We start from the raw sequence: 18,855 nt of genomic DNA on the forward strand, positions 1-18,855 counted from the left end.
TTCCCCGCAGCGGGGGCCAAGCGCGGACTCACCGCCCTCCGCCGCACCACAGGGGGCGCTGCCGCGCACGGCCAGGCCGCGGGGCGGGGTCGCCACCACCATCGGCCCCCTGCACCGCGGGCAGCGCTGATGCCGTCGGCGGCGCGGGGCGGGGCGGGGGCGGTAGCAGCGCCGTTGGCCCCTCTGCGCGCTCGCCCCGCCCCCGGGCCCGGCGCTTCCGCCGCCGCCGCCGGCGCGGAGGGGGCGGGGTGCCCGCGGCGCTGGGCGCTCCCCGCGCCTTCCTGTGCGCAGGCGCGGAGGAGGGCGCGCAGGCGCGCGGTCGCGTGGGCGGGTGGCGGGGGAAGGTGCGAGCAAGCCGCCCGCGCGCGGCCGCCAGCGGCGTGTGTGTCCCGTGTGTCCCCCCCCGCTCCCCGCCCGGCAGCCCCCCCCGCCGGCCCCGCCGCCGCCCTGGGTGCGGATGATCCGCGGCGCTAAAAGATGGAGGGGCTGACGCTGAGCGAGGCGGAGCAGCGTTACTACTGCGAGCTCTTCTCCTACTGCGACACCGAGAGCACCAAGAAGGTGGCGTCCAACGGGCGCGTCCTGGAGCTCTTTCGCGCCGCGCAGCTGCCCAACGACGTGGTCATGCAGGTACGGCCGCCGCCTCGGGGCCACAGGGGGCGGCGGGCCCGGGCGCCGCCCCGCCGTGCCGAGGCGGCCCCGGCCCGGCCCGCGCCCCCTGCCCGCTCCGCAGCCCTCGGGCCGGGGTCGTCTCGCCGGCGGAGGCGGGCCGGGGCGGGACCCGGCGGGGAACTCAGGAATAACAGAATCGTTGGAGTTGGAAGGGACCTCTGGGGATCATCCAGTCAAACCCCGCTGGCAAGGCAGGTCACCTAGAGCAGGTGACACAGAACGCGTCCAGGTGGGTTTTGAATGTCTCCAAAGAGGAAATTCCATGACCACCCTGGGCAGCCTCTTCCAGTGCTCTGCCACCCTCAACGTAATGAAGTTCTTCCTCATATTGAGGTGGAACTTCTTGTGTTTTAGTTTCTGGCCACTGCTCCCTGTCCTGTCACTGGGCACCTTTGAAGAGTCTGGCACCATCCTCGTGGCACCTACCTCTGAGATATTTATGTGCATTGATTAGATCCCCTGTCAGCTTTCTCTTCTCTAGACTGAATGAGCCCAGCTCCCTCAGTTTCCCCTCATACGAGAGATGCTCCAGACCCCTGTCATCTTTGTGGCACTCCACTGGACCCTCTCCAGCAGCTCCTTGTCTTTCTTGTACTGAGGAGCCCAGATCTGGACACAGTGGAGCTCCCTGCACAGAGTAGGGAGCTATTGTCTGGCCTAGAGCCGGCCACCTGAGTCCCTCCGGTGGTGAGAGAGGGGCGGGGGGCGCAGCGAGTGCTGCACTGAGCAGCCTGTACCTCTCCTGGTACCTGCGGGGGCTGGGAAGGGGCTGGTGGCTGCTGGCAGCGTCCAACAGCTGGCAGGAAACTCTGTCTTGTTTGTTCCATGCCGGCAGAGGCCATTCGAAAAATGGGAATCCCGAAGCATTTTAGGGAGGTGGGTGAGATTCATCCCACAGTCTGCTGGTGAAGAGCAACAGAGAAGGAAATCTGGGTCTGTGTCGGTGGGAGCTGCTGATGCTGATCCACTTCACCTAAGCCATGTAGTGTTTTGTGGACATCACTTGCTGGCAGGAATTAACTTACCTGTAGTCATCAAAGCATTTCTAACAAGGAAAAATTCAGTGTTAAGACTGACGCGGGCCCATACTTGTAATCTATGTGTGCGCGGTTTTAGCACTTACTTCCTTGGCCAGGTTACATCCAAAAGGTGTAGCAGTATTGCAGAGCTATCGGCACAGGAAAGGGAAAGTCTGCTTTGACGTGTGTAATTATTTGAGGAACATATTCCCAGTGAACCATTCTTATGAACAGCTACTTGTAATAATTTGCTGCTTCTGCAGTTCCCTCTGTCACTGTTCAGTACTTTAAAGTTCATGTATAGTCTTTTGAGCTGCTGTGGGTAAAGCTGTATTTAGAAAGCCATACTGCCTTTTATGTGGTTTCATCCTCAGCCTGGTGAGATAAGCAGCCCTTTTAACAAAAGTATTAAATTTACTGTTCTGGAAGCAGAGTGCAGAAACTTCAACATTCTGTAATTTAGTACCAGGAGAACACTTACAGATTAGGGTTACTGTTGATGTGTTTTGGGCCTCCCAAGGGCAACTTGGTTTGCTGAAACGAGTTTGAGACACAATGAAGTGGAAGAGGGCTGAATAAGAAGTGGTACTTACTGGTAAAACTAGTAATCTCTTATTTTATGACTTGCTAGACTGGACTTAAGAGAGTCTGCATGCTCAGTATTATGAGTGAGGTTTCTCAAGGGCCACCCACTGTTGCTTTTTGAGTGTGGCCAACCAGTTTCAGAAAAATCATCCTAGGAAAGTGAATGTTTAAATGTTTGCTGTATTTAAAATTTCTTTTACATAAAACTTGTCTGGATCAGTGTATAAATAAAGTCAGCTAGTGCTAGAGATTGTTTTATGCAGGAATTTAGTGCAAGAACTTGGAAAGACTTGGAATTTTGAATATGAGTGGATACAGATTATATCCTTATCTTTTGCACAGGAGGTCAGATATTTTTCTGCAAAGTAGATTGCATCTGGAGAAGAGAGACTACTCGGGCATCATTCTGTGGGTCCTAAATAAATTAACTCAAGAAGCAGACCTGGCTTATCACTGTAGTAACCTCAAGGAGAACCTTGCAGTTAAAATGGCAAACAAGATATTAGATTGCCTGAGGAATGAGACTGTAAATAACAAAAAGAAAGTCAAAATGCCCTTAGCAGTTTGACCTATCACAAATATCTTGTGCAGTCACTGTTGGTCACCTGTAAGCTACCATGTATTTTAAAAAGAATTTAGCTGTCTAGTCATTTTATGTTCCTTTTAAAGTATGGCTCTACCTCAGGTTAACACAGGCATAAATAGGTTGGATTGGGGTTCTTCGAAGGGAAGTCACATTTGATGCTTTGGAAGCTGAGACTTTGTAACTTAAACCTCAAGCTATATAGCTTAAGAAATAAAGAAACCCTGTGAAGGAGATGGAATTTTCTTTTGACCACATGGTGACTGTGTTCTTACCTGTTCATTTGAAGCACCTGATGCTTGTGGGGAAAGGAACTTGATTCAGTTACCCAATACTTATATAATCCTGGAATGCAAGTGCAGTACTAGTCACATGAATGCTAAGTACCTTTGTAGGTGTGCAAAACAAAGTATAAAATTGTTGCTCTTCAAACTCAAGGGGACGAAGTAGTCATGAAGAACTACCTCAAAGTTTTTCCTCTTCAGCTGTACAGGTTTGTACTGTGCAGTTCAGAACTGATTCTTTTGGAAATGAAAATACGTGATGATTGCATTTTTAGACTCATAACTTGTTTTGCTTGAAAATCTGTTGTCTAAAGTTTGGATATACATGCAACCTTTGTTGCAAAGAGTTATGTCTATGTGAGAGATCTGTTTTGCAGCAGGAAAAGTTATTATGTGTGGCTCATTGTTCCTAATCATTTTCATTTCTGCCTCTAAGGGACACTGTCAGCTGCCTATTAAATAGGAATAAATGAACATGTAGAAGACTGAAGCAGTTATGGTTGTTGTACACAAAGCTACAGCATCCTGGAAAACAAAAGCTATATGTCTACTTAATACACATACACAAAAGGACAGCCTTATTCCCAGAACAAAAATACCACACCAGCGTGAGAACACCAGCCTCTCTTAACCCGCATTTATTCCTGTTTATGCACATCCCTGAAATGAGCATTAAAGTAGAAGACTTGCATAAAGTAGTGAATAAAAGTACGTGTGTTGGGATAACAAGTCCAACTACTTCTCCATAGTTATATGAGTCTTCAGATTGCTCTCAGGGTGTGGTTTCACCCTGCAGCCGACCCAATCTATTGGTGAGTTTCCACTGAAGGAGGTGGTTCAGTCTTCCCTCAGCCGTGTGTTCCTGCTTCTCCTTGCAAAGACATTAGTGCCTGTCCAGTGCTGTTGTATGCTGGCGTCAGGGGCTATGCAGGCAGAAAATTAATCTTTTTGTAACAACTTTTTGTTGATAATAACTCTGTATCAGGTAACAGTGGGGTTGAATGAATGACAGTGCTGGCACAAGAAAGGAGACAGGAAAACTGCTGACAGAGGGGGAAGTGGAGAACTTTCCTTTTTCTAGAGCAATTGGGTATTTCAGTTGTGACCTAGCATGGGTTTCGTAGTAGCTTAAACCACTGGAAGCTGGAGTAGCCTCATGCTGGCTCTCACTTACTTTCAACAGACAGTGAGCTGGTTCGGGAGTATATTCAGCCAAAAGTTAGAAGGTTTTGTCAAAGTTATTTTTCACTTGCCTCAGCTCACGGCTCAGTTGCATGTGCATTGGTGTTTGTATTAGCATGTAGTATGACACAACATAAGTTATGCTGAGGAGCTGTCATCCGCCCTGTCTATGTATTTCAGAAGCTTTCCTTTGGTAAAGTTCCTGTACACTGATAAAACTTCGATAAAGTTCCTGGTCCTGTACACTGAATGTTAGCTGGGATTCATTATGTGCCCTCCTAGGGTATATCTTCTAGGTTAGCTTCATACAAAAGGAATGTAGTTGCCCATTCTGGAGTGGCTGCACAGAAGAGCGAGTGTGATCAGGAAATTGACTTGAAAGGCACATTCCACATCTGACCTAAAATGCTCATTTAGGTGTGCTAATAAAATCAGTTCTTGGTGTCTCTGGACCAGTGGTGAAATTGCTTGTAAAAGCTACAGTCAGCCAAAAAAGGAGTTGTGAAGTTCATTACTTGTGCATGGCATGAATATGATAGCTGTTCCATTTGCTAGATTTGTAGAATTCTTATTTAGGTGAGTTAATCACAAAATGTTTTATGAACTTGTACCCTTGATTATGAATCATAGAAACTTTGCAAGACGAAACATATCAGTTGTGCACGATACTCATCTGAAATGAATGAGTTAAGTCATCTTGCTTTAAAATACAATATTACTAGAAAACAAGAAATATGTGAGAATTAGCATGTATTTTCTCTAAAATTAACGCATTGTCATCTTCAGTGCTGGGATTGTACAGCGTTACCTGACTTCTAATTTACTGTTAGAAAGTCTTTGAGATGACAGATGAATTGTACAATCATGACCACTTTCTTCAATTACAGTATGCTTGCATTAGTTCAGTAAAAACCTAGTGTAAAGCCTATTATTGGTTCGTTAGCCAATTTCAAACTGTTTGTTTGTTTTTATGGAGTCTTTACAGGCAGATTAGTTTTGATTGTTCTTGTATCATTGATGGAAAAAAATTACCGGCTCTGGTTGTCTACCTCAGCTCTCTGTCAGAGTTTCCTGCCTCATCAAAAGTTTTAAGAAAATACATACCCATGACGGAGCTGCTGTGGTGAGAAGTCCAGACTCTGAGCACAGAGCCATCAGCTTAGTTTTTGCACTGTGCAGGGAAAATAGCTTAGGTGCAGGCATATGCTGCCTTGTGTTGTTGTTGGGGTGGTAGTTTTTGGCAAGCATAGGGAACAGAATATGCAGTGGTAGTTTTCTCAGATGCCAGAGCTCATCTGCTGACAGGCAGCACAATTATAAATGGAATTATAATCCACAGGCAGGATATGGCAAAATGAAATTGCAGGTTCTTGATTTAAAAAATTGGCTTTTTTATTGGAAAACAGATGTAGAGAGAAAGGGATCTAGGGAAATAAAAGCTTGTTCACAATGATTTTATTGTTTCAGTGAATTTTCCTACAGAAAGACTACAGTAGAGTCTACCAAATGCCAAATTTAAATGGAAGCTGAACCAGGGCATGCTTAGGATTACCTGTGTGGTAGAGACATGCAGAAGACAAACTCGTTCTGGTTAATTTGTGGAATTTATTATTCTTTCAGAACTGATGTGGTAAGAAGTTAGCATTCTTTATGCGTAGCAAATTCCATACCTTCCTTTCAGTGATATGGATTTGGAGTATGTTTAAAAGTAGGAGTACTTTCAGATCTTTAAAAAAAATGTGTGCTGTGTGAAAAGCTTTCCTCTCCTCATACTGACCTTTAACTAGTCTTCAACAAGCCCAAATTAAAAAAAAACAAACAAACAAACCAAAACCAAATCACTTAATTGAATCCAACCGAGCATTTTGGGGGTTTTATTATTATTTTAAAAGTTAAATCTTTGCTATGTGATATTTTAAAAGAAAATTGGTTCAGATTTCTTCTGATGCAATATTTGCAACAGGTCATTATGAAGGTGTTCTTCCAGTGTAGAAACCTCTAAGTTATAGCAATTTTCTTACTAATCTGTCGTATATTTTGTTAGCCTGAGCACCATAAAGTTGATGAGTCTGTAACCTTTTGTGATTGTAATCTTCCATAATTTATATATAATATATATATAAAGGATGTTTGTACATGCATTATGCTATATCCCAGTCCTCATTTAGGAAATAAGAGTTGTTAGAAATCTGTTGTAAATAGAAACAGTGCCTTGATCTGCAATTAAGAATATTTGATTTGTGAATTACCTATTTTTTCCCTTCAAATGTCACCGTAATTGAGTATTTTGTTTTTAGCAGAGTAGTAGGTTAGCTTTGTTTCCATTTATTGGTGAGATATATAAGCAGTCTACTTTCTTTTGGTGGCAGAAATGGCTCCTAGTCTGCTGTGTATGCTGCGAGTTGTGCTTTGAGTTTCTGCAGAATTCTGGTATAGAAATGTTTACTTTAGTGATGTTGCTTTCACAGAGACTAGGGCTGCAAATTAATTTCTTTTTACATTTAATTAGTTTGAGTAGTCTCATATCTCCGCAGCACTTAGAGAACAGTTATTGTTTTGTAAATAAAAGGCAGGAAGTTAATGTCAAAACTTTAGGAGTATAGATTAAGTCTATTAGACTTATATTTGTTTTCAGTGGATTTCTTGGTGTAATTGTTTTTGAGCCTTTGAAATTGACTGGCATTCATACTGTATACAGTGACTTACATAGTAAATAATTCCTTCATAATTCTCTATGCCAGCACAGCACTCAGATAATGTCAAGTATTGGCTCAGCTTTGTTTGAAAGCAGTTTATTTTTTTCTTTTTAAATGTGCTGTCAGATGACAGCAGGAATGATTATTATCCTTTCTAACATGACTAGATAGAATTCTAAAATCAAATATCAGGGCCTTTGGCAAATGCAGCTGTCTTAGAATCAAGTTAGTTGTGCAAAATTATTGATTGTAAACCTGGTCTTTTTCCCATAAAGATGATTCTTTTGTATTAGAAGTTTTAAGTACTTTACTGACTGTGAAAAATGGCAAACATGCCTTCATCTTAGTCTAATCTTCAATAAATGTTCTGCAGATACTGTGAAATTATAGGACTTTGCTGACAGTCTTTATGACTTTTCAATTGTATTTGCTAGCTTTCAAAAATATTAGTCCTTGCAGACAAGTTTCACACCTATCAGGCCATAAATAGTTGCTGTTTAGGTTAGTCTTTCTTGTGGAATTCCTAGACTTTAAACTGGAGTTCTGCTCTTTGCCTAAATGGGTTTGAACTCAGAAGTGAATGTGGGAGAAATATGTTGACTATCAGATTTTTCTCAGTGGAGTTCCAATAATGATTAAGGTAAGAATATATTCCTCACTTTTTATCCTTTAGTATTTCTGTAGACCATAAGCATATTCTTAAGCCAGCACTGTCATTCTTTCTAAACTAATGTACTGAGTTGGCAATCATGTTCGTGACTTGCTTGTTTATCCACCTGGGACTAGTGTCTGAAGAGTAAAACTATCCCTACACTTGTTATACAAAAAGTGCACTATAACTTAGGCATGTCTGTCGGTGTATAGGGACCGTGTTTTGATAGGTTAAAGGACTTGGAAAAGATGACAGTCTGACCTGAATTTCTGGAATGGTTGACTTCTGACATCTAAAATGCTTCTTAATTATGGTAGTAGAGCAGTGAGTAGGCTCAGTTTTGAAGATATTGAAAGATACTTCAACTTCAGTAATCCCAGAAAAGGGTGACCAAGACTGAGCTATGTAAAATTTAGCATTTGGTGCTGACTGTACTCTTGCTGCAGACTAGTAGTTGGGAATTTTGTAGAAAAGTCTGTTATCACTACAATAGTGTGTGTGATTTGCTTTTTCCTGAATTGAAGTGTCTTAAATCACTTAAGACCTAGTGTTAACAGCTGAGTCTCAAGTGTAGCTCTATAAACATGCAGCATGCTGTTTTTAGAACTTTAATGGAGTTTGTTTAAACTTTGATAGGTGCATTGTTAAGGCTTGTAGGCCATAGTGGGAGAAGGAGAGCAGTGCAAAGCTAAGTAACTAATTAACACTGCTCATATTGATGCTCAGAGGAAAAAAGATTGAGATGGAAAGCAGCTTAAAGTAATGGGCACAGTAGCTTCAGGTAAACTTAGATGGATGTGCTCAGGAATGACAGGAACAGGCTGGAACAGTCCTATTTGACCAGGCCGCAGCATGACCACTAATTCTGGGATGAGAGAATGTGTTAATCTTCATCTTACATTAGCAAAAAGCCAGAAGCTTGTGTTCATTCTTTGAGGTTTTTCTGTGTTACATTTGTTCTGGTATAGTATTGAAAGGTAATGTGTGGAGAAAATGTTAAAACTGAAAAAGAAAGAAAATAATTTTTAGCAGGGTATATCAATCACTAGAGTGCTTCAATTATAAAGAAGGTCTGAAAAGAATCAAAATGTCGATATAAATGCTGCTCTCTTCAGTATTTAGCATTAGGAAAAATAGGAAAAATATTCAAGCTAATGCGGCATGGCAGGAGCATCCGCAGTTGGAATATCTGTAAAATATCTCTCAGTGTCTGCTAAAGCTAGATGCTTTCTTGCTACTTATATGCAAATAGTTCTGTCCATTTGCTTACATTTTAGGAAATTACATTTTGAAGATCAGCAAACCTTCAGAAGTTATTTACTTAAATAAACTGCAACCACGAGCTCAAGCAAGCAATACATAAAGGACAAACTTGGTTAGTTTTCATAAGTATTCAGCTGGATTTTTAATTATTGCAAAAATAAGATGAAGTGCCTCAGAAGATTACAAATGAAGAGTATCATTCCATGTGTGCCAACTGGGGCTTGTTTGCCATTTCTACTTCAGAGTTTGTTGTCAGAAACATAAACTGCAACCATAAAAACAAATATTAGACATCTGATGTTGACCAGTGAGAAATGTGTACTATACAGATTAATTGCAGTTTGTTCACAAAAACTTGTACTTCTTCTGTTATAAATAAAGGTTGTGAGGACATAACTTCTGAAGCTCTGCAAGGTGTTTGTTGGTTGTACAGTAGACAGATTCAGTTTAATAAAAGAGCAAATGACTAACACAGTAACTTTTTGTTGGCTGACTGAGTGAAGGATTTGTACTGTGTGACCAGATAGATAAGCAACAGGTAGTGTTCAGGAATGGGGAACCGTGCAGCTGAGAGCAGAGGAGGGAGGAGCTATTTAGATTAAGCAGTATTGAAGAATTACATAGTGGGAGAAGACGGGTGTGTGAAATATCTAATTTTAACCTCTATGCATCAAAAATTAGAAATGGTTCTTATAGGTCTCCAGAATGTATCTTACTGCTTCAGCTTTTTTTTTATTTCCAGTTCTTCTGGCTGCTTTATTACCATTTCTGTTTGTAAAGTGCTTTTCTCATGAACACCTACTCTGCCAGAAAAACAGCAGTAGAGAGAATCTTAAAATAAGCAAAGAGCAACTGCCTTGAGGTCTTCTAGGTGTGGTTTGTTACTTGGGAGAATAGTAGTTGTTTTCTAAGTGAGTGTCTGGATTTTCCTTTGTTGATGCTATTGAACATACCAGAAGGGCATACAATTCTTCATTCTGCCCTCTTTTTGAGGCTATTTGGCAATAATTTAAGTTACAGTCAAGTGGGACAGTCTATGACTAGATATTTGGAAAAGTGATCCCTCTAAGTCAGTATCTTGAACTCTTTTGTAGTTGCATGTAGGGGTGCATCTGCTTATCTTTGTGGATTGATTGATTGATTGATTGATAGTGTTCACCATGTACTACCAAATCAAGAAGGGAACTGCTGACCTCTGGAGAGCCATGGAGCTCTGCATGAGAGACTCTGCAGGTAAGACTCGTGTAGAGCTTGTAACAGCTTTTACAGTAGCTGTTAGCAAGATCACAAACTTTGATTGCAAATGCAAAAATCAAAGCTACTGCATTGAGGCATGAAAGCCTCTTTCATAAATGAGGCTAATCCACCATGAACTTTTATGCTACCAGGAACGACAAGAGGTGTCACAGACCACTTTTTCAACAGGTTGAGGTCAGGAATGACCTAAAATATAACTGGAAAAGGACCCCAGTAGTGAAAGTTCTGTGAGGTTTTTTGCGTGCATGTGGTGTTCAGCATATTCACTTGTTAAGAATTTATGTGCTTCTGTCATAAATCAGAGTTTTAAATTTGCAGTGCTTTTTGTTGCTTTTCTATTACACTATTATCAGAGTGTAAGCATGACTCCAAATTTGCCAACTCCCAGTCTGGGAGTGGACATGCTTGTAAAACAGATACCAAAGTATGGGGCAGAATAATTTGAGGCTTAAAATACTGGATCATTTTTTTAAAAAATTAATTTTTATTTCTGATGTGATTAATTTTGAAATTTCATTTAATTGAAACAGAAGTGTGTTTGAACCTGAAATGACCTGTGGAATGGGGAGTTTAGTTTGAAGTATCTACAGAGAATTAATTGTCCAAGCTGATGAGTAGCTTGTTCTCCCCGATGGTATTTTAGCAGTCTGCTTCCACTGTGGATATGTGCAGTGTAAAAATCAAGGGCGGAGAAGTATTAGGAGAAGCTCAGACAGTAAGAGACTCTAAATAGTTCATTGTCAGAGAGCGTGTGTTGTCTTGGAAGTCCTCCAATACTATTTGGTTTATTTCTTTCAAGGACTGTGTTCTGAAGCCAGGTTTGTGGCATTGACTGAGATCCATCTTCATGGAACAATCAGTAAGACTTAAAGGGAAGACGTTACTATTTGTTATGCAACAAAATACAGCAATGTCCTAAATATACTCTGTGCCTTGGAATTCTTAGTATCAACTAATTAACTCTATTTACTATGATGCTTTGAAAGTACCTAATAAGATAAATGTATGTATTAGAGGTAATTTTATACTTGCTGTTCAGCATATGAATATTTCCTGCTTCACACTTACTGAATACCAAAATAGCATTATTTGTTATCCTTCACAGATGCATTTTGCAAATGATCTTTGGATAGGTGTAAGACTATTTCAATGTTTGTCATGTGCTGAAACATAGAATTCAGAGCAATACTTGGACTGTTTCTTTTAGTGGCATGTTTTTGTTCTGTCTACAATTGTGGGTTTTTTTCTTGTGCTCCACCATGTGCCAAGGTTTGTGGAGCAATGCAGAGAACTGGGTCAGAGACTTGACTTGGTTTAAAAATAACTCATCAAAAGAAGGATCTTTGTCAGTTCTCTGTCTTGTTCCTGCTGCGCAGTGTGTCAACAACTGTTGCATCTGAGAAGCTGTCAAGTGAGGGTTTTTTGAAGAGAAGTTAAAAATGCTAACTAATATTAGCAAACTAATCAATATTGCTTTATTCAGTTGACAATAGGTGAGAGACTGTGGTTAAAAAACTGTGCCAGGCTGTGGTCTGCAAGTAGTGAGGCAGGTTGATATAAATGAAGTGAAAGGAATTGATTGCAGAATAACAAGATTAGGAGGTAAGGAATTGTGAGGAAAGAAATGCATTCAATCTAGGAAAAAAATGAGTGAAGGAGTTTTTCATAGTACTTCAGTGTGTAGTGATGGTCAGGGTTTTTTTTTCTCTGCTACAACTGCAATGATTAGGAAGCATTTTTTCAACTTGTTATACATCCCTGAATTACATTCCACTGTAGAGATATTGTTAATTTTTGTTGTAGGCAAGGTGAACGGATTACATGACTTCAGAAGGGTGCCTGTGTAGGACAGTGCATTCTAGTACCCAATTTGAGGTTGTATTCCACTAAACTTTTAAATTGGAAAACATTCTGTCATACCAGTTTAATGGTTAAGTTTGCCAAGAGCTTTAGAATTCTCATCAATGAATTGCTGCATATGACATACAGAAATAATGTTGATATGATAATTTTTTAAATTTTAAACTGTGAATTAATATCAATCCATGATCAGTTACATTTATATTAACTAACAAAACTGAAGCAGGATATTCTATTTAATTTTTTATCTTTATCTGAAGTAAAAAGTAATTTTTTATCTTTATCTGAAGTAAAAAATTAGCTTTTTTTAATATATCACTTTTTTTTAATTTAAAGGTTATTGTTAATGTGTACAGTAAAACTCAAAATCGTATTCTAAATATTGAAGCACAGGTATATTCGTATATCTGGTTTAACTCAAGTTTGTATCAAGTACTGTGAAATGAATGTGGAAACCTGTTTTGTATTTCTAGTGCATGCGTTACATGATATTGTTCATGGTGATTGTTTCATTTAAGCATAAAAGAAGCTTTCTTACTGTAAAGGTGATCAAACACTGGAAGAGGTTGCCTGGAGAGGTTGTAGAGTCTCCCTACTTGGATATACTTAAAATCCTCAGTACAGTTCAAAGCAAGCTGCTGTAGCTGAGCCTCCTTTGAGCAGGGAGAGTGGAATGAATGATCTCCAGAGGGCCTTTCCAAGCTCAACTATGCTGTGATTCTATGTAGGAATTCATGTTTATTAGCGTTAAAAAAAGAAGTCTTACACCAACAATACAAACATGAAAATCGTTAATGTTCTGTTCAGATGAGATGATACAAAAGGTCCTCTTCTGAGTTTGTTCACTCCCCCCTCTCATCAGCACACACCATGTGTGTTGTAGTTTCCTGCCCACAGAAGTTGTCTCCACGTCTTGCCTCTTACCACCCTCTGGTATGGAACAGTAGGTACTTCAGTAACTCTCTCCAAGCAGATGAAATATTTTTATCTTTACTGTGTAGGTGGCATGCATGCTGCTAAATGTATTGTTTTGCCATTGAAGTCATCCCTGTTTAAGTCCTGTTGTACTTTTGCGTGAATAATGTTTACAGATAATGGGCTTGATTTGCCTTGTAGAAGAACCTGAGGGCAGGGAGACTGTGATATTCTGGAAGACTCTCCCAGGGAGGCTTTCTGAGTTCTGGAAAGTGCATTTCTCCGCATTTGATAGAGATGTGATTTGTTCCACTTCACCTGGAATTTGTAAAGGTTCTCAAGTCTCAAGTTTTTTTGGTTCACAAACCTTTCCAAGCTCAAGGGCTTCTTGTTGGAAACCTGTTAGTTTTAGAAGGTATATACTTGAAACAGTGCTTTTGACGTTTTATACTGCTTCTTATACATACCAAGTCATCATATTGCTGATGCTGCTGTTACTTCTTTGCAGTATGATGACTGAGTGTGCAATTTCATAATTTCCAACTACTGCACTGAGGGGGGTTTTTTTTGTATGTTTTTGGTTTTGTGAGTTTGGTGTTTTGTGGTTGGTTGGGTTTTTTTGTTTGGTTGGTCGGGTTTTGTTGTTTTGGGTTTTTTTTGTATCAATGTCTTCCAACAGTTCTGGAGCTTCACAGAGTTGTTGGCCTTGTTAATTGAAGTTGTGTGACCTCAAGATCTTCATATCTAGGGAGATTAAAACAGTTGTGAAGCATTTTTTCTTGAAGATAGCTCTGCAGTCCTTGAAGAGTTAAAGAGAGTTGCTTATCCTCTCTCTTCCTAAGAAGATGAAAACCCTAAACCTAAATCTCAGAGAAGCAATCCCTTGATTATTTTCTAGTATTATTCTCCCCTTCAGAATAGCTTATTACTTGTTGAATTTCTAAATCCTCCTTCAAGAAGATTATAGGTATGCTGTTTTGAGTATGATCAAGCATACAGTCAGCAGAGGAATCTCCACAAGATGTTTGCATTTAATGATTTTACTCAACCTTCAGTCATGTTTCTGATTGGGATATGTCCTGTATTTGAAATATAGCTATGGTTGGATTTGACACCTACTTGTTCAGCAGCAGCAGAACATTCTTTCTTTGTTGATTTTTTGTTGCTGGGGGTTTTATTTTGGTTTGTTAGTTTGTTTTGTAGTGGGTTTTGGTTTTGTTTTCTAATCCTTAGCTTTTTCCTTTTCTTGATGCTTATGTCTGATGTATTTTCTATATTTATATCTATTTACATTGAATTGATGCTTGCTTTTCCTTTCTAATACTTATCTGTCATGGTAGCTTAATTATTAATTTGGGTTTTAGCTGAAGGTTTTTTTCAATCTGTTGGTACTCACTAGCTGCAAACAAGGTAATTTGTAGTTCAGTAGTGACTTTGAAATTGAACAAAGCCATTACTGCCTAATGATTCCATAGGCTCAAAATGCCTGCATCATTGCTTCTTTTCATAAGACGTTAAGAGTCTGATTAATTCGTTTGTTGATGCTAGGCCACCGAATGCACAGGCTTTTTCTGTTTTGGTTGTAGTCAAGTATGTGGATGTTCCCTCATTCTTCCAGCATACAGTGCTTTAAAAAAATGAGTTGCTTTTGCTGTTGCGCTGGTTTTGATTGCCAGCTGTCTCTTGAATCTCCACTGCTTTAGCTCTGCTGGTTACTTAAACTTAGTGTAATTATTTTTGGCATTAGGTTGAGTACAGGCAATTTATTTTAGATGTTGATGCCTCTGAAGTTTTATTTGATTTGTCATCTGTCAATTTACACTGTCACTTCTTTCCTGGTGGCACTTTTTGTAGTCCAACCAACCTGTTGAAACTACTGTATTGTATTCAACTATACTGAATTATTTTCTTTCATTTATTGGTTTTTAGAGAATGTCCTGTTATCCCCTGATGTCTCACCAGACATCATGCTGCAGAAATACTACAATGGGAAAATACAGATATGCAGGAGCTGTAGGACAGTGTGTGAAGTGTGATGCAGACATAGCCAAGTGATTTAATGCAGCTTGTTTCCATCCAGCAGGATTTGAGTTGTATATACAGCCCTAGACATGCTGATCCTCTTGGGACTTCTTTGAAACTAAGTGTTTGTCAACATCCCACACCTTACTGTGACAAGTTTTACAGCAGCTTATTTTCATGAGGTCCTAGAATCCTGGTACATGGCAAGGAGATACCCAACCAGCTTTTTGTTGAGCCACATCTAGTTCAGCTGTAGTTGATAAACCCAGCTGATTCATTGTATGGAGTTATTGAAGTGGTGCTGAAGCACAAAGGCTAATTGCTTGTGGATCGCGTCGTTCAGATGTTGCTGTGTGAAAATGTTCATAAGATTTCACTTTTTCAGTTGGAACTTGCCTAACTCCTAGTAGTCAGGAAATGAGCAGATGTGACAAGAGACCAGGTTTGCCAAAAAGAGAACATGACTGAGCTCCGGTGGGAAGCGTGAGGACAGAAATTAATGCCCGTGGATTTAGATTCTCTGTGCCTTCTTTGCATTGATATTCACAGGCAAAGTCTCATGGACTTTTGTGCCTGGGGATGAAATTGAAGGAGGAGAGAAACTAATAGTACTATAAAAAGATGATAGATTGATCTCTAGAGAAATACCACCTTCATGGGATTAGATGTGATCCTTCTGAGCGTGTTGAGAGAGCTAGCTAATGTTGGTCCAAGCCATTTTTCTCTGAATAGTTGTGGAGATCGGGGGTGGGTCTCAATGACTGGAGTAAGGCATGTTGCAGTCGTCTTTGAAATGGGAAGGAACGTTAATTTGGGTAACTGCAGGCTGGTCAGCTGCAGTTTGGTCGCTGAGAAATTGTGGAGCAAGTCTGCTTGGAAGCCTTTTCTAGGCATATGAAGGGGAAAACAGTAGGATTACCAAGGGTACTTGTCAACCAGATTATTTGGTGTGATGGAAAGACTACAACTGGTTGAGGAGAGAGAAGCAGTGATGCCACCTAGACTGACTTCAACTAGTATTCCACTGTGGTGTTCCAAGAGCATCCTCGTGTCTCATTTGGAACATTGCAGTCTAGAAAAGACCACCAAGTAGATAAAAAGGCAGTCTGGATCATTTAACTCTGAGAGTCTGATTTGGGATGTGTCATTCTTAGTATCTTATTAGTGACCTGGCACAAGCAGGGATGCACCTTGAGTAAGATTGCAGATCTTAAGTGTGAAGAGGAGTGCAGTCAATATGTTTGGATACCTGGCATGCTACTCTGAAATGTATGAAATCACTTCTGTAAAGCAGTTGTGTTTAAAGTTTCTTTCTACTGGTAACTCTGTTTCATTTCAGATTACGGAGCTCTGTGGTGCAACAAGACTTGGCTATTTTGGAAGAAGTCAGTTTTACATAGCTTTGAAACTTGTTGCTGTGGCCCAATCTGGTCTCCCTGTAAGAATGGAAAGCTTAAATACAGGTAAATCGTAGGATCGGGTATGGGGATTGAATTGCTAAGTGGAATTATTGGTAATTGGCTCACAGATTGTTATACAGTAACCCTATAAATTGGTGTGGTACGTCTTTTTATACATGTTGCTAACTTAAGAAATGTGGAGAGACTATGAGAGGGTATTTTCTTACCATGCAGTAAATACGAGGTGAAATACCTTACTCATTGAATAAGTATTGCATTCATCATGGAGTGGATGAACAACTTGTACCTATTGTGTAGGTACAAGTTAATTCTATAGGTGACTATTGTGAGAACTTGTGGGCTGTATCCTCTAATTAAAGTACTGATAAGAGCAGTGTGAACTGGAATGAATGCAGCATTTGTAGGCTTTTGTAGTTGCTGGGTTCAGGGAAGCCTTGATTGTGACAAACAAAAGGTTATCTTTTCTGAAGTTACATTTCTTGTCACTTGGCTTGACGGTTTTTTCCCTTCTTACGTGCAAATATGAAGATTGGTTTAAGATTTTTTTTCTAGTGAAAAACCTGACCTGCCAAAGATCTTTGAAGTCTGTTATCAGCTGAATCACCTGTTATCCTACTTTTCGAAGGTCAGCTCTGGTGTGGGTGGGTGATGAAATAGGAACATGAGAAAGACTTAGTCTAGGAAGATGATTCAGAACAGCAGGAAGAGCTTTGATATGAGGCTCTATTGTAGCCTTCTGAATGAGGTAAGTGAATCCATGTCCTTGTTGCTCTGTAAGATGAAAAGAGACTTAGGAAGTTGAAGTAGTGAGTTTTAAGTCACTGTAGCCCTTGCAGTGTAGTACACAACTCACAAGTTAAAAATATCTTTGGAGCACAGCTTTGCGTTAAGATGATTTCCATAGTAGATTTTATGTCTGTAGAATACATGATATGATATGATTTTTGTATGCTAGTAATTAAAAGAAATCTTATGAGTTTTTTGCATCTAAAGGTTATAGATTAAACAGAGTAGTTAAGGAGACGATATTAAAAACAATCTGGTATAACTGAAGTATTTGACAAAGCTATAAAAAAGAAAGAAATCGCTGCATATATGTTTACAGCTGTGTTTATTGTAGGCTCATACATACTGTATATAGTGCTTTCATGAGTTTTTGTAGCTTTTTGGAAAAGTGCGTTGTTTTAGTCAACATTTTGGTAGTATTCAAGTTCCTTTCTGCTCACAAGTCACCGTATGTTTATAAACCATTTCCCTAGTTTTCCTTATGAGTGTTCCCAAATATAAAGCTTTAGCAAGTTGTAGCAGAATGCCATAGAATCAGAAAGTTGGAAAAAGAACCTTTGACTCCTGATATCTGATAGAAGTGGAACTTGATAAAACAATTGTGGGGTTTCTCATCAAATGCCTGTTGAAGAAGTCAAAGACAAATCTGTATGTAGCTTTTTTCAGGGTTTTTTATAAGCTTGGTTTTATTTTAATGCAAGATACCTTAACCAGAAGGAGCTTTTCTATTTAAAAAAAAAAAGAAAAATCACAAGAAATTTGAGGGAAAGAATTGACATAAATATACAGGGTTAATTAAAAAATATAAAATGTGTTGCTGTAAAATGAGCAGCCATTGGAACTGTTATAATAACATACATTTCCTTGATTCATGACAATACTAGAAATACTTGTAATGATTTCTGGATTTCTAGGAACAATTTTATGTAAGTGGTTCCAAACCTACTAAAATACACCAAGTACAGTAGACAGAACATTTATTTTTACACTAACTGTTTTTAGCTATGGTCTGTTGCCTTGGTTGCAGTGGTTCCAGTCCTATCGATGAATTTCCTGCTTCTAGAATGATCCAAGTGTTGTTGTAACAGCTAAAATGCAGCAGTCTGAAGAATCATAAAATGATTCTGAACTTGGGTTACCTTCCTTTGAAAACTGGCTGCTCCCCCCAGTCCATTTCCAAGATGTCTTGAAGAGGAACTGTTAGAGCCATCCGAAACTAAACTGTATACTCTTTCTCTCTTCAAAGTAAAATATTTTAAATTAGTTAAAGCTTATATTTACAGACACCTACTTTTTAACTCTCTATTTTATGCATGTTTCATTGATTTTCTTAATTTTATTCATTCTTGGAATTTTTATTTCCCCTTCTCTTCATGTCTGTTTTGCTCTTTGGTGTGTGTCTCTTCAGTGGACGGGAAGCTTGCTTTATCTGAGTTGCTGAATGGAAACTCAGTCAAATTTTGAATCCTAAGTCCAACATAAGTGTGGTCCAATTAATTTTTAAATGTGTGGTTTTTTGATTACTCAGATATGCAGTAGTATAAGAATAGTTATTATACTACAAGCCTCTAAAGCTGTTGTTCCTTTGCTGTCCCAGAAAATTTTCCTTCCAAGGAAGCTAAAAATTGAGACATGAGTGAGCGATGTCTATTTCAAAG

The 18,855-nt window shown here is 39.7% G+C and overlaps 1 protein-coding gene across 10 annotated transcripts in view; it reads left to right on the forward strand.

The window, feature by feature from the left end:
• The first annotated feature begins 389 nt into the window (after positions 1–389).
• The window catches only part of REPS1 (RALBP1 associated Eps domain containing 1), a 63,089-nt gene continuing 44,623 nt past the window's right edge, over positions 390–18,855 (forward strand). For 4 of the 10 annotated variants that reach the window (XM_027689772.1, XM_027689780.1, XM_027689812.1 and 1 more), the window contains exons 1-2: positions 391–630; positions 16,330–16,453. In XM_027689772.1, the coding sequence (XP_027545573.1) occupies positions 478–630; positions 16,330–16,453 (277 nt within the window). In that variant the 5' untranslated portion in view covers positions 391–477. Of the gene's footprint in view, positions 631–16,329; positions 16,454–18,855 lie in introns of all 10 variants that reach the window. The other 6 variants (XM_027689789.1, XM_027689795.1, XM_027689821.1 and 3 more) reach the window with 3 other exon arrangements.

Source organism: Neopelma chrysocephalum, unplaced genomic scaffold (assembly GCF_003984885.1).
Source record: "Neopelma chrysocephalum unplaced genomic scaffold, ASM398488v2 Primary Assembly neopelma1_23, whole genome shotgun sequence".
In the NCBI taxonomy this organism is placed as follows: Eukaryota; Metazoa; Chordata; class Aves; order Passeriformes; family Pipridae; genus Neopelma; species Neopelma chrysocephalum.